Here is a 12,410-nt window from a genome sequence, read left to right as displayed (position 1 = left end):
TAGATAGTTGGACATCCCCTTACAGAAGGGTCACAAGAAAGGGATGAGCCAGCCAGGGTGCAATAAAGCACTGATGAAACACACAACATTCCTCTAGTTCTTTAATGCTTCTGCCCCACCCACTATCATGACCCCAATTCTACCTTACAAATAGGGATAGACCAGAGAATGTACACTGGTACAGATAAATGCTCTCAACACATGGAAACCAGGACAAAGAAACCCTTCAGGACCAATAATGGGAGTAGTGATACTGTGAGGGTCGGGGGAAGGTGGGGAGTGGGAGAGAAAGAGGGAACCAATCACAATGATTTATGTATAACCCGACCCTATGTCAGAGGACAAAAGATATGAAAATAATAATAATTTATAAATGATCAAGGGTTCATGAGGGAGGAGGGGAAATGAGGAGCTGATACCAAGGGCTCAAGTAGAAAGAAAATGTTTTGAAAAGGATGATGGCAACATATGTACAAATGTGCTTGACACAATGGATGCATGGATTGTTATAAGAGCTGTAAGAGCCCCCACTAAAATGATTTTTAAAAAGCGAGAGAAAGTAGAGAGGTGAAAGATGGGGCCCGTGAGCAGTGGGCAAGGACAGTTCAATCTTTCATGACCTTATTTTCTTTTCTCATCAAAGCTTCTAAGAGGTGAGGGGAAAATGTGCAGTTTCTTTTCCAATTTAGGGAACAGAGCTAGACCTTTGACTAGACCTAAGAATAATCTTCTGTAAGGATTATACCTCAACAAAAAGAAAACAAAAAGTCCTCCCAACTGGATAAAAAAAAAGTAAGTAACATCATGATAAACAGAGAAAAGCTGATGTTGTCAAGGATTCCATTTTACTTCACTCCACCAGCAACGCTTCTGGAAGCATCAGTCAGGAAATCAAATGGTGTACAGCAATGGCCAAGCCTACTGCAAAAGTCCTCTGGAAAGTATTCAAAAACAAAGATGTTCCTTTGAGGACTAAGGTGCGCCGGACCCAAGCCATAACCTTTTTAATGGCCTCATGTGCATGTACAAGGAGGACAATGAACATGGAAGCCCACAGAACAGATGGCCTTTGAATTATGATCTCGGTGTGGAATCTTGAATATGCCATGGACTTCCAGAGGAACAAATCTGTCTGGGCTGAAGTATAGTCACAGCGTTCCACCGAGGTGAGGATGGCAAGACATTGTCTTGGGTACTTTGGACAGGTTATCAGGTGGGATTAGCCCTGGAGATGGGCATGATGCTCTTGGTAGAGAGGCAGCAAGAAAGAAGACCCTCAAGGAGATAGGTTGATACAGTGGCTGCTACCATGGGTTCAAACTCGGGAATGACTGTGAGGATGTCACAGGACCAGTCACAGTTGTACATAGGGTCTCTATGAGTAGGAGGTCACTCAGCAGGACCTACGAACAAGAACGACTGAACCTAACCAATGGGATGGATCTATTCCTGCTAGTGTCTCCCTGTCCTATTGACAAGATGTTTGAAATCAAAGTAGGTGGCAGCAAGGCCTGGGGGTGGAGAAATTATGAAAAAATGAAGTGTCTCTGGATCAATGTGTCTGATAGGACTGAAATATCGGTTCTATATTCAGTCACATTGACATCTCCCCTGTTTATCTCACACTATATCAACTGCCTGCTACATTAGCTATACCATATTTAAGAGGCTCAATAATTATCTTTTCACATGAGAGACCAGTGTGATGAAGTCATACTGAAATCCATATGAAATGAGCACAAGCAAGCCCATGCTTTCTTTGCTTATTAGCTAATCCACCCTTGCTTTCTCACAATCCAGGACAAATACTCAAGCAACCACGTGAGTTTTCCATGCAACAGAGAAGCCCTGGTGACACAGTGGTTAAAAACTGGGCTACTAACAGAAAGTCAGCAGGTCGCCACCACCAGGCACTCCGTGGGCGAAAACTGAGGCTTGCTACTCCCATAAAGAATGACAATCCCAGCAACCCCAGGGGCAGTTCCGCCCTGCCCCAGACGGCAGCTCTGAGTTGTCGCTACTAGATGGCAGTCAGTTCCTTCTCCTCACTGATCCTTGCAGAATTAGAAATAGTCCTTGCCTCTTCATGGACATGGCTCAGAACAAAGGGTGGGAGGGAGAAACGGGCTCCATGGATAGGTGGTTCTCAACTGGGGTGTCAGATGCTTTCTGACATTGGAAAGTTGTCCTTTGAAAGAATCCTAAAATACAATGACAGAGTTTTAAAAAGATTAGGATGGGGGTGGGTGGCCAAGGTGAGTGCATGGACAGAGATGTTCCTTGCTCACTCACCCTTCCCAGCGCAGTGTGGTCTGCGATGCTGCCATATGACTACAGCCATGCATTGGAGATATTGTGGAACCAAACCTACAATAGCTCCAAAGTCTCTCTCTCTCTCTCTCTCTCTCTCTCTCTCTCTCTCTCACTCTCTCTCTCTCTCTCTCTCTCTCTCTCTCTCTCTCTACTTTTTTATTGTGGCTTAAGTAGGAAATTAATTTCAGATCAACATTGCAAAATGAATATTATTAATTATATAAAATATTGGTGACTGCTGAGCATTTTCTAATTGATAACAACTCTTAATAGGACAATGTAGAACAACCTTATAGAGTTTCTAAGACTATTAGTTTTACAAGGAGTCCCCATGGTGTCGTGGGTTAATCATTTGGCTGTTAATCAGAAGGTTGGTGGTTCAAACCCACTAGCTACGCCATGGGACAAAGATGAGGCAGTCTCCTGATCTCAAGGTCATGGAGACTGATGTTCCCATGGTCCATCAGCCTATTGGACTAATTGTTTCCATATGTCTTTGAGTTTCATTACTCTTCTTTCCTCTGAAGAGAGAGAGAGAGAGAGAGAGAGAGAGAGAGAGAGACCAACAGCTGTATCTTACATGACTACTCACATGCTTTTAAGTCCTCAGTCCATACTCACCAAAGTAGGATGTAGAATATTGATTTTAGAGGTTATGTGTTGGCCTGTAATCTGCATGGTCGGCAGTTTGAAACCACCACCAGCTCTGTGGGATAAAGACTGGACTTTCTACTCCTGAAAACAGTTACAATCTCAAAAACCCACAGAGAGTTGTTACGAGTCAGCAGTGACTCGATGGCAGTGAATTTGGTTTGGTTCGGTTATGCTCCACCCCATTCAGGACTATATTTGCAGCAATGGTAAATACCATGTACAGATGTTGTCAGGTACCATCTAGTCAGTGTTTGACCCACAATATTTGAATGACGGTGCTGGTGGACATTATTGCAAGTCCCATGGGCTGCCAAAAGGACAAACAAATCTGTGCTGGAAGAAGTACGACCAGAGTGCTCCTTAGAGGAAAGGACGGTCCTCCTTATTTAATGTCCAACTTCCACGTAAATATGAGGCAATTAAAAATACCATGGCCTTGGCCCTGCTTGATTCTCACCCTCATGAAGAGATCACTTCAGATATGGGCACTCTGGCAAAGTGAAGTAAAGAAACTAGATGGTGCCCAGCTATCAGAAAGAACAGCATCTGGGGTCTCAAAGGCTTGTCTTCAAACAAACAGCCATCTAAGTGAGGTATCAACTAAGTCCACATGGAAGAAGCACACTAGACTGTGTGGTCCAAGGATTGGAAATAATAAAATCCAAATCTCAAGGAGGGAATGATATTAGAGCTTAAATTGTGAAAATCGGATTTGCAGAAGGCTATGGATAACAGTGGAAGCCAAAAAATCATTTGCTGGGTCCACACCTGGATTAAACCCTTGGTGAATGCCCCGATCATAGTTGAGGGATGTGAATAGTCTTATTGTCAGACAGAGAACATTATAAAGTCAATTATGGCAGATGTAGCTAGGTTAAAATGTAATATAATTGGATATCACTTTGATCCATTTTAAAGTTGTTTCCACTGAAAAAAGTAAAGGGGAAAAAACATAAATTAAACCTCTGGTGAATTCCTTCTTCCCATAGAGCAGGGACGTAAATGGCTTTGGTACCATGCAGAGTGCACTGGGAAGTGGATTATTGTGTATGCAGTTATGTTAAAATTGAACACCTTATCATCTGATCTGCCTTTTGGCCAATTTTAAATGTGTTCAAGTTTTAATATTTTCTGCTCTCTTTTTGATTACAGTAGGTCATGTTACTCTTTAGGGTCCTACTCTGTCCTTTTTGTGTCCCTCAAAGTACGATGTGCAAGCCACTAGGGATGACCCTCTCACCTGGGGGAGATGCTGAAAGGCCACTGTCTGTTTAGCACTCCCTGTCCTTGTGCTCTGCTCCCCTTGGTGCCGAGACGTGGACGACGTGGACGATAGGAGCAGGGGAGGCGCGTTTACAAACGCGAAGAGCTGTGGTGGTCATTGCTTTGTTTCCCGTTTAGCCAGAGCCGAGTGCTGCTTTGATTTGACACGCACTTAAAAAATACAGATGCCTATCATTCTCATCGCAAAACTTCCTGCCTCTTGGTGAAGGACCTCAGGTAGCTTAGCAAATTAATCCCACGGGAATAAAAGAAGGCAAACAGGGAGAGAGCGGAGGAAAGCACCATCTGAGCCATTCAGATTCAGCAAAGAGAAGGGAAGGTGAATAATGACAATCTCTATCAATGAAGGGAAGAGGCAGAGTAACTATTGGGGTGTGTGTGTGTGTGTGTGTGTGTGGTAGAATATAAACTGGTCTCTGGAGCTAAGTACTGGATGATTCCCTCTTTCTGGGGGAAACTGCACAGAGGAAATGGGCATGACAATGGAAAATGCCTTCTTTGTGTTTGCAGAAACTGGTCCCACAAAGACTTAGACCCTTGGAACCCCTGTACAGGGTCACTATGAGTCAGAATTGACTCAGTGGCAGCGGATTTGGTTTGTTTGCTTATTTGTTTTCCCCCCAATATAATGACTATGAAAACTAAAGGCAAAAAAAAAAAAAAGAAAACTAAAGGCATAACATTTTAAATTCATATCTGAAATGTGGTAAATGTGGCTTCCAAATTTTATCCTTTATATAGCACTTAGAATGAACCTTAAATAATGTTTCTGAAATATACAATTTTGGGATTTTGATTGGTGTTACCCTTTAAAGGTTTAAGGGACTACTTTTTTTTAGCTTGGGCCAAGAATCAGAGTTTTCTATTTTGATGATTAAGGACAGGTTACTAGTCTAGAACCTTAGTATGAAGTTGGCAGTACTCAAACTCTGTTCTGAAAATCATGGCCTTTAATTAGTCTGCCTCCATTTGAAAACAGGTTATAAGGCATCTGCCCCTCAAACAGCTTGGTCATTCTCTACCAGCTACGCAGATATAAAGACCTCCTAATCTGACACACAGGAACATGTACAGTTGGAAGAGACATTTTACCTGGACTCTTCTGGAGCAGGTGGTATTAGCTCATTCTCTTTGGCCATCCATCCACTACAATGGAAGACGGGCTGGCAATAGATCACGGAGGGAAATGACTTCCTGCAAATGATCAGGTACCATCTGCTTACGGGCTCGAGAATGTCTGCCAGCAACAGTGTGGTCACTGGGAGAGAGCGCCCGTAAGCTCTCCAAGTCACAGCCCCAGTCGACGGGCTCTGGAATTCACTGTTGGGTGCTGCTCCCAGTCATGATTGAGTAGGAAAGCACTCCTGGGGCCTGGGCATTGCCGGCGCTCCTGGGACTCCTTGGAGGCTGATTTTATTGCAAGACCACCTTGGCCTTGCTGAACCGCCCCCGAATGTTGGTGGGGTAGGGAGCTTCTAGCCAACCCTCTCTTCCTTTCTCCTAGTCTTGGACTCAGCGCAGGACTACTCCACCAGGAAGGTGGGCGGTGGGGGGCACGGGCTCATTTGTTCTTACTGACTGATCTGTCGTGGACAGTTTCACCCATCTTTCATGACACCCTTTTTTATCGTAGTTAATTGTTTAACCTTCCTGACAACGGAACCAGAGCAGGTCCAGGTTGCTCAGAGGAAGGACTCATGTAATTCAGGAGTTTGTCTTTTTTGGTAAAGCCAAACTAGTCACTTTAGGAGAGTATCCATCCTTCCATCCCTTCAGCAAAGGAATAAGTTGTTGATTTATCTTAAAATATAGTGTCAAAGTCTTACAATGGAAAATGAAAACAAGCCTATGACACAGCCTTGCTATAACACGTTGGAATATATGTTCAAGGTGTGTCTACACTACCTGTTTACAGAACTAGAAGTCGATGGAACAAAGCTCAGCGAAAGCTGCCGAGTTTTAATATTTCATTTGTCAACATCCTCACTCCAAGCATTCCATGAATACCCCCATAGACCAAAACCAAGCACCAAACTCACTGTCACTGAGTTGATGCCAACTCATAACAACCCTATAGGACAGGGCGGTTTACAAGAGTAGAAAGCCTCATCTTTCTCCCACAGAGAAACTGATGGTTTCGAACTGCTGACCTTGTGGTTAACATCCCAATGCATAACTCCTATATTACCAGGTCTCCCTACCCAAAATATAGGACACTATTAAATGCTGAATGAAGGAATGAAGGAGATGCCACATTAAGATTATACAGTTCCTTTTAGATTATGTTAATAGGAGGCCCACTGATGTCTGGGATGAGAGCATTTGATAAGCAGATGTCAAGGGTTCTTGAGACTGGGATGTTCTGCAGGGGGTGGTTCTGCCAGTAATGAGATGTTTCTGAACACAAATTGTAAGTTGGCATTTGAACCTACTAGAAATGGGCCCAAATGTGGTTACTAGACCCAAGGAATGAGACCAGCGGGGGTCTTATGATGAAGGAATTGCAAATTAATATCCCAGCTGTCTCAGCAAAATCACAGAAAAACACTTGACCTCCATTTGGACACACCGGATCCAAGTTTAGGGTGTACTGTCTCCCTGCAGAGAGACACAGACGGCCTCGAGAGAGACAAAGCCCAAGAGTCATCCAGTCCTACATGAAGGAAAAGAATGCGAAGGCCACTAGAGTCAGGTCACATCCAATGGCAAGACAGAGTTTCTATCCCGACACAAGTGTCCAATGGCTGAAGCTTTGACTTCTAGCCCTGTTTCTCGTTCACAGGAAAATGACTCTTTGGCTCCGTTCCTGGACTGAACGAGCGATTTTCCTCTAAGAGCATTTTTTTTGGGTGGAAATAGAAATATGTATGAGTTGGAATCAACTCAATGGCAGTGGGTTTTTTGGTGAGTCCCTCTAATGGACAAGGAGGGTCAAGAGATACGTTCTAGAGCAGTGGTTCTCAACCTTCCTCATGCTGCGACCCTTTCATACACTTCCTCATATTGTGGTGACTGCCAACCATAATGTTATTTTCATTGCTACTTCATAACTGTCATTTTGCTACTGTTGTGAATCGGGCTACCCCTGTGAAAGGGTCATTCAACCCCCAAAGGGGTCTCGGCCCACAGGTCGAGAACCACTGCTCTAGTGAGTTCTTTGTGGTTGCTTAATACAGAGTTCTTACAGACACCTGAAAACATGATATAACAAACCTTCTCAAATGAACTTCATTGAATAAAGAAATCACTCACTTTCAAGGGACCAGCTATCCTCTGATTTCCTAGAGTTGGCCATTGCTAATTTTGACTAGCCGCTCAAAAAGTGGGCCAATAAAGACGATTCAATCCTCAGCCTTGTGCTTCCATACATCTCCCTCGTTGTTAGCCAGCGGACTATGTCAGGGACCCAATGAAACACCTTCACTTGTTTCACTGCCCCATTAATTCCTGCTAGCAACTATATCCATTTACATTTTCTTTGATTTAAAACAAAAAAAGATAGTAAGATAATATTTTTGATCAACCAGATTTTTCCCCCCACTTCATTTTTGGGAAGTGCTGGCTTGAGTTGATTTCCACAATTTTCAGCGATCCCGTGGGGCTCAGCGGGTGTCTTCCTGGGTGGCCAGTTCCACCTACCTCCGGTCTGTGGGGTACAGCTCCACAGTGACCACGTCAAGGGAGTTCCAGGCGGAGATGGTCAAGCCGTTGTAGAGACACAGCATGCCTATCATCATGGACTCACTGGTGCCGAACCAAAGGAAGAAGCAGCTGATTCCCGAAAGCACCATAGAGCCACCTGCCAGGCAAAGCAGACAACGCTGGAATGATTCCCATTGTCTTAGTAGAGCTGGTGCGCGGCGTCTTTTAGATCTCGCAGCGAGTGACTTGTGAGGCCAAGCTGCTTCTAAGGGCAGCGGCAGGCTCGACTTCATAAAGCACAAGGACAGGTGACCTTTCCGACATGCAAGGCTCACTCTCTAACCGCCTTCTGAACACAGCAAGTAGGAAATGCACATCACCAATGATTCGACTGGTGAAGTGGAAAAATATATGTTAGCTACACCTCATTAGCTTTTCAGTGCGTTCATTCATGGGGGCAGCCTAACTGTAATGTTATTAGACACAGTTTTCCCTCAAATTGGCCCTAATGAAAGGTTTTAAGGGATTTCTCCTCATTTCTGAGAGATGCATATCCCCAAGGTGGAGAGGAGAAGTTTGGTGGGAAGCAGTCTCCTCCAGACAGCAGGAGCGGCTCCTTCATTTTACAGAAAGCCCAGTACATACCGAGCATCGTTAACCGCCCAATCCTGTCCATTAGGAGTGCAGACACGATGTTCCCGGGCAACACTGCCAGTGTGCCCAAGAAGTTGACAAAGTAAATCCAGTAGGCACTGTAGTCATCATCGAAGGTGATCTGGCATCCCGTCTTGTTGTGTGAAAAGGAGCAGTTTTGAAAGGTACTGTCAATGAATTTATACGGCTCAAAATCTGCAGAAACAAAACCAGACAAGTCACCAACCCTTCGCAGACCTACATCTGTGTGTGCACACCTCTTAAGAATTCAGGAGACAGCATGGTTTTGTACACCCTGGATGGCCCCAGGACCTGGGTCAGTTGGACTGTTGGTGTTTTCTCTTGGTTTCTCAAGGGGTGGAGAACATCTGGCTCTCGGGCTGTGCAAGGCTCTCACAATCACCAATACCAGCTAACATCACATGCTTCCCTCAAGAGAAGCAGGCCTCGCCATTGACCATAAACTAAAAAGCCAAACTCACTGCCACTGAGTCCATGCTGACTCATAGTGACCCCACAGGACTAGGTAGAACTGGCCCCTGTGGATTTCTGAGTCGAAAACTTCCTCTTTCTCCCAGGAAGCAGCTGGTGATTTTGAAGCACTGACCTTGTAGTTAGCAGCCCAATGCATAGCCACGCCACCACCAAGTGTCCTTCACATGACGGGTGAGTTAATTTAATGGTTGACCAAATATAGTAGGCACATTTTCAAGTTGATAATTTTTCATGTCCCTCAAATGTTGTTATATAAATATCCAAATGGCCCATGGCAGAAAAAGGTTCCCACCCCTCATTTAGTAAGACCAAACACTTGCAAAGCAGCCAAATGAAGAACTGTGTCACGCAATGAAATAGCTCGCTTTCAAGGGTCCGCCTATCATGTGATTCCTATAGTTGGCCATTGCTAATTTTGTTACTTGCTTACTTCATGACAATGCTACTTTCTTCCGGTTATCTTGTTACATAAGGACTATCATTTTCGTACTAATAGCTTCCATACTACAATTATCAAAGGCAATTTGCTTGCAAGTGCGCAGGGAATGCGCCTTATCAAGGCCATTTCATGGGACACTGAGGCATGGCGAAGGAACACAGCTTTCCTTTAGTCTTGGAAGCTGACCTGAAAATTTAAGGTTGAAGAGGGTGGATCCATGGAAGACCGAAAGTCTCATTTTAAGGCCATGGGGATACACAGCTGATTTTATCTTGAACTTGGATTTCTCCAACAAGGGGCTGACGCGGACAGCGAACACTGTTAAAGGAAGCCCCTGCGCAGCAGACTCATGACCTCATCCTCCGTGCTGATCAAAGTCTGCCGGAGAAACAGCTCTCCTGAGGCGAAGAGGTTAGATAGCACCGTTTCAAAACGAAAGCACCCAAACTCAGGGACCTTGGGAGCTGGCCCTGTCTGAGCCCCAAGAGGGTGAATTTCCTGATGGTGTTGGATGCTGACACTGGACTGGCAGTTTAGGATCGACCCATGTGCAGGCGTGGACAAAGCACAGGCTTTGATTTTGGAAAACCTGAGTTCAAAGCCAGCTCTGTTATGAGTTTTATGGCGGTGGCCAAACAACTTATGTTTCATTAGCCTCAGCTACTGTGAACATTCACTGAGCTTGAGTAGGAATCAGCATATAGAATATGTTCAATCAATTCCTCCCCAATGCTTTTTAAATCCTGGGTAGTTTTCCAGACTCCACTAGATAGATAGATTAGATAGGCTAAAGGAAATGGAATCTGATGAGGACAGCTATGTTTTGCTCATCTCTATGGGTCATGGATGCCAGGTCTCTTCATTTCTCACACTTCTGTGTCTCCCATCTTATCTCTAATCGTGGTGAACTATATGCAGTGTCCATGGGAGAAAGATGGGGCTTTCCACTCCTGAACAGAGTTGCAGTCTTGGGAACCCACAGGGACAGTTCCACCCTGTCCTGTAGAGGTGCTAACAGTTGGCATCAACTTGATGGTGGCAAGTTTGGTTTTTGGTTTCTATACAATGTCACAGTGCACAGTTTGCTGGTGTCATATCAGTAATGTTATATGTCATATTTCTAACCCCCAAAGACAAATAAAGATCAGATTTCCAAGGATATTGATAATAAAGGGCAATAATGAAATTATTAAAAATGAGTTATTCAACATATATCAGAACTGATTTATAATCACTTCTCAGCCTTTTAGCTAAGATCAAGTATAGAGCTGATTTATAATGGAGTCGTTGTAACTAACCCCATTGTAAACTGGGGCCATACCTGTACCAGATTCTGAAACCAAGATCATCAAAATAAATATATTACAAGTTAAGTCTTTAAGAAATATGAATCAAAGGATCTTTATTCAACTTTGAACTTTAGCAAACAATACAACCATCACTTTGATCCCACCTGATTCAGGATCTTGTTCCTTTGCCCTTTAATCTCCACTTCCCACATGAGTCTCTGCCCAGAAGATCACATGGGTATCACGTTTCTGCCAAGAGCAGGGCCCTTTGACGAGGTGGAGGCAAGCCTGAGGAGCACACCTACCTGTGTTGTCGAAAACAGTATCCAAAAAGGTGCAGTTCTTGAAGTAAGTGTTGAGCGAAGTCACATCCTCAAATGTGCAGGTCTTAAAAGTGGAATCTTTGAAAGTTACAGATTTGAACTTGACCCCTAGGAATCTGGCCAATATCATAAAGGAAAAAGAGAACAAAGTCTTTGTCAATGACTTATGTCCCTCAGGGTTTGACTCTAAATCACAGAGGTCGGAGATGTGATGCCTCTCAGAGACGTTCGTAACTACAGGGGTACAGGTGTGTTCATTTTCTACACGGTGCTTCCTGGGGGTGGGGTGTTGGAACGAGCCAGAGGGGTGGGGGGCTGCAAAAGCAGATACCCACACTTTATCCTGTAAGATGGGCTGTAGCACAGACATTTTTAATTGCCCGGGAGGCACTGAGTAATTTTTTTCTCTGAAAATGATGAGCCAAGTAAGTTTGGGGACCTACGATGTATAGTCTGACCATCGCAATGCACCACAGCCTCGCTTTGAACTAGCAGAAAAGAGGAAACTGAACATGACTCCATCGACCTCGTCTACCATGTTGATGAAAGGCTTTGAGGGTTACCTGATCCTTTATTTTGCGATCCCACCCTCTTGTTCCTTCACATATGTTTGAGAACTCTCTCTTTGGGGTGAATGGCCCCAACTTGAGGGCCATTTTAATGAAGATGAAGTGATGTTTAATGGGGTCCCTGGGAGGTGCACTGGGCTGTTAACAGAATGAAGAGGGGTTCTGGTCCATCACAGGCAGGCCGGAAGAGAGCCCTGACACTCAACCTCTGAGAATCAGCACCCCAAACCCTGAGGGGCACAGTTCTACTGCAATACCCCAGGGGATGCCAGGAGTCTGAGGAGAAAGCCCTCTGCAGTCCAGTCGGTTCTGAGTCCGGCTAACCCACAGACACAGTGCAACCGGCCTACAGAGTTTCCACGCGGCCTGCCGCCAAGAAAGCACACTGCTGTGCTTTTCTTTCTTGGAGTGGCTGGTGGGTTCTGTTGACAGTGGAGTGCTTTAACCACAGTGCCACCCGGGCTCCTGGTGCTGTTATGAACCCCAGACCCACTACCGGAGTGCCACTTTTAACTCACAGTGACGCCTCTCTTTCCCCCTACTCTCTTTATTCTTCCCCTTAACTTATATTTGCTGCATCAGCTATGCCACTTCACAAACACAAAGACATCCCACTTCAGAAGCAGTTTCACGTGAAGTGACCGAAATGCAGCTACAGAGTTTATTTTTAAAGTTCGTTTGGAAATATCCAAACTCAGCCTGAAAATGACTAACTGTACAAACTGAAAACAAGAATACATTTCCGTGC

General features: G+C 44.6%; 1 protein-coding gene across 3 annotated transcripts in view; it reads right to left on the bottom strand.

The window, feature by feature from the left end:
- SV2C (synaptic vesicle glycoprotein 2C) overlaps positions 1 to 12,410 on the bottom strand; it is a 310,736-nt gene that overhangs the window by 15,796 nt on the left and 282,530 nt on the right. For 2 of the 3 annotated variants that reach the window (XM_075541191.1, XM_075541190.1), the window contains exons 10-12: positions 11,076 to 11,209; positions 8,539 to 8,742; positions 7,891 to 8,050 (exon numbers count right to left, since the gene is read on the bottom strand). In XM_075541191.1, the coding sequence (XP_075397306.1) occupies positions 7,891 to 8,050; positions 8,539 to 8,742; positions 11,076 to 11,209 (498 nt within the window). Of the gene's footprint in view, positions 1 to 7,886; positions 8,051 to 8,538; positions 8,743 to 11,075; positions 11,210 to 12,410 lie in introns of those variants that run through there. The other variant, XM_075541192.1, reaches the window with a different exon arrangement.

The sequence above is a fragment of the Tenrec ecaudatus genome, chromosome 2 (assembly GCF_050624435.1).
Source record: "Tenrec ecaudatus isolate mTenEca1 chromosome 2, mTenEca1.hap1, whole genome shotgun sequence".
NCBI classification, from domain to species: Eukaryota; Metazoa; Chordata; class Mammalia; order Afrosoricida; family Tenrecidae; genus Tenrec; species Tenrec ecaudatus.
Note: the sequence above shows the minus strand (reverse complement) of the source record. Positions and strands in the feature narration are given on the sequence as shown.